Below are 2,567 nucleotides of genomic sequence, written 5' to 3'. Positions count from 1 at the left end.
ATATGCCTAAAGCTAAATCTGTCTAGGAGTGCCCTTCACTGTCCAACTCAAAGCTGGGAAGTCTGTCAGCTTGGTCATCTCAATTTAGAAGTTGCTTATGTGGGTGCTGCATCAGTTCTACATGTTCAGCAGTTGTCTCCAGTTTCAGTCATGCCTCTGCAATGTGGAGACATTAGAAGCTCCTACAGGAGTGGTGTCTTGACACTTGGGTGCTGCTACTCTGTAGTCTAGAACTTTCTTTGAGTTATCCTGTAACAGAACAGATAAGTGGATGTTAATGTTCCACACTCCTTGATTGCCTTTCTTCCACATCTGTTGTAACACTGAAGTTCAGAAGTCCTCATAATAGAGTGTTTATGACATATGTATGTAAAGTAGAATCAAAGTAAGGATTATACACCCCTGAGAACTCCACTTACTGATGAGAATAAACTTTCAGTAAAAAAAAAATAAATGTTGGGGTAGTGTGTAGTGAAAATTATCTCATCAGTACAATCTATTACCTATGTTGAATGAGGAAATACTCAATAGAAAAAGTTACATGACTAAATATAGTTTAAAATTGGCATGAAGGTGGAATAAGATAGTCTTGATTCTGGATTTTATTAACTTCAGAACACTTTTTTAATTTCATGACTTATTAAAAAAAATGTTTTGTGTGCACTATCTTGTTACCAGTGCACCACTACTACTTGCTGAGGTAGATTTTGTAGCGAAGTGATAATTCATTATTTAGAGTTCAGTACTCAAACCTGCAAACTGCTGGCCCTTTACTCAGAGCCTTTTGAAAATTAGAGAGTGTCAGTAACTAGAAATATGTGATCTGGTTCCATTAAAATTAATAGGGCAATTTGCATACTTGAGATTGCATTTGTGGCGAAGCTATTTACAAGATACCTAAAATGATAGAGAGAATTGGAAGGAAGATGCAAGAGATGAAAACAACCCTGAAATTACTTGGTTCAGGTTGCAATAGCATATTTTTATCTCCTTTATTGCCACATTCATCTGAAGTGCACTTGTTTTTTTCTTTTTAACTGATTATTTTTTCTTGGTTATTTGCAGAAGCCCAAAAGAAAAAGAGATACTCTAAAAAAAGGCAAGAGACTAGGATAAATAATGTATTCTTTTTATTATAGCAGTGTCCAGAGGGCTCACACAGGTTTGTGGCAGTGGGCTACCATTCTACAGCATTTTGGAAAACAATCTGGGCCTCAGAGGGCTTACAGTGTAATTTAAAAGGAAACGCAATATGTTTTCTTAACTAAAGAGAAGAAGGAAGGTGTAGGTTCCCCAGAGGAAACCAGATGATTGCACAAGTGAGCTGTGTGCATAACTTGATTGCTCTGAGTCCTTATATTTTTTTCTTAAGGATTATGATTATCAGTGCCTTCCACATCAGTGACGTTTGTTTGTTTGTTTGTTTGTTTGTTTGTTTGTTTGCAATTGAAGAATAAATTTATCAAGAAAAATAGAAACTATGGAGGAAGGGGAGCAAACAAAAGAAGCCAGAAATGCATTGAGATTGGAAATTGTGAGTGAGCCAGATGAATGCTACAAACAGTTAATAAACCTGCTGTGGGACTTCGATGTTTTCATTAGTATGGAATTAGTTTGCTCAAAGTTCATTTAGCTAAAAAAAAGAAAAAAAAAGTGCAAGAGAGTAATGTTGGTTTTAATTCAGAAACAATTTTTTCTAGACAGAAAGACATTTTCTAAGTACATACATTATGTTTTTTGGTGTTTTTTCGCTTTGGTCTGGTTTGTTTGTGTGTGTGTGTGTGTGTGTGTGTGTGTTGTGTGTGTGTGTGTGTGTGTGTGTGTGTGTAAAGCTTTATCACCATGACCTGCTTTAAAACTCAGGAACAAGAAGCAATAGTACCTTGGAGAATTTTTTGACTCAAGAGTTCATGACTGGGGTAGATTTCTTATACTGCAGCTTGGAGCTTTTTCTTGCCTATGATAAACTAAACTAAATTACATCAGAAAACATTGCACTAGAGAAAACATTTATCTTTCACTTAGTGAAGCATTGCACAGCTTACTCTGGAAGACCATCTGGGATCAGGAGAGGCAAATATAAGGGGCTAATTTTTCCTTTTTGAAGGAACAAAGTACAGATTCTAATTTGTTAATTCTTTCTGTATTAAGGTAACAATAAGCAGATAATAAGATAAAAAGACTGCTGAGCTGCCCAGCAGTTACTGAAACCTGGATGTGAAAGGCTATCCTTAATGCACTAGTTATGGATTATTGTCTCAATGTTTCTTATATTTCTGTTTGTCAGATGGTGGGCAGGCGAATGGCAGAAGTGTTCAACAACATGTGGCCCAACAGGACAGAAAAAGCGAACAGTACTTTGCATCCAAACAGTGGGATCTGATGAGCAGGCATTGGCTGTCACAGAATGCCAGCACCTGCTTAAACCAAAGACCCATCTGTCCTGCAACAGAGATGTCTTGTGCCCATCTGATTGGACAGTGAGCAACTGGACTGAGGTAAGTTTGTGTCAGCTATGAAATGTTTGCTTTTTTATTTTTTCTGATTTTTTTGTGTATGTTTGTGCT

General features: G+C 36.8%; 1 protein-coding gene across 3 annotated transcripts in view; it reads left to right on the top strand.

The window, feature by feature from the left end:
* ADAMTS12 (ADAM metallopeptidase with thrombospondin type 1 motif 12) overlaps positions 1 to 2,567 on the top strand; it is a 171,918-nt gene that overhangs the window by 146,996 nt on the left and 22,355 nt on the right. For all 3 annotated transcript variants that reach the window (XM_010725311.3, XM_019610350.2, XM_019610349.2), the window contains one exon: positions 2,288 to 2,498. In XM_010725311.3, coding sequence (XP_010723613.2) covers positions 2,288 to 2,498 — 211 coding nt within the window. The remainder of the gene's footprint in view (positions 1 to 2,287; positions 2,499 to 2,567) is intronic.

Source organism: Meleagris gallopavo, chromosome Z (genome assembly GCF_000146605.3).
Source record: "Meleagris gallopavo isolate NT-WF06-2002-E0010 breed Aviagen turkey brand Nicholas breeding stock chromosome Z, Turkey_5.1, whole genome shotgun sequence".
Lineage (NCBI taxonomy): Eukaryota > Metazoa > Chordata > Aves > Galliformes > Phasianidae > Meleagris > Meleagris gallopavo.
The sequence above is the reverse complement of the archived record's forward strand: the minus strand, read 5'-3'. Positions and strand labels throughout refer to the sequence as shown.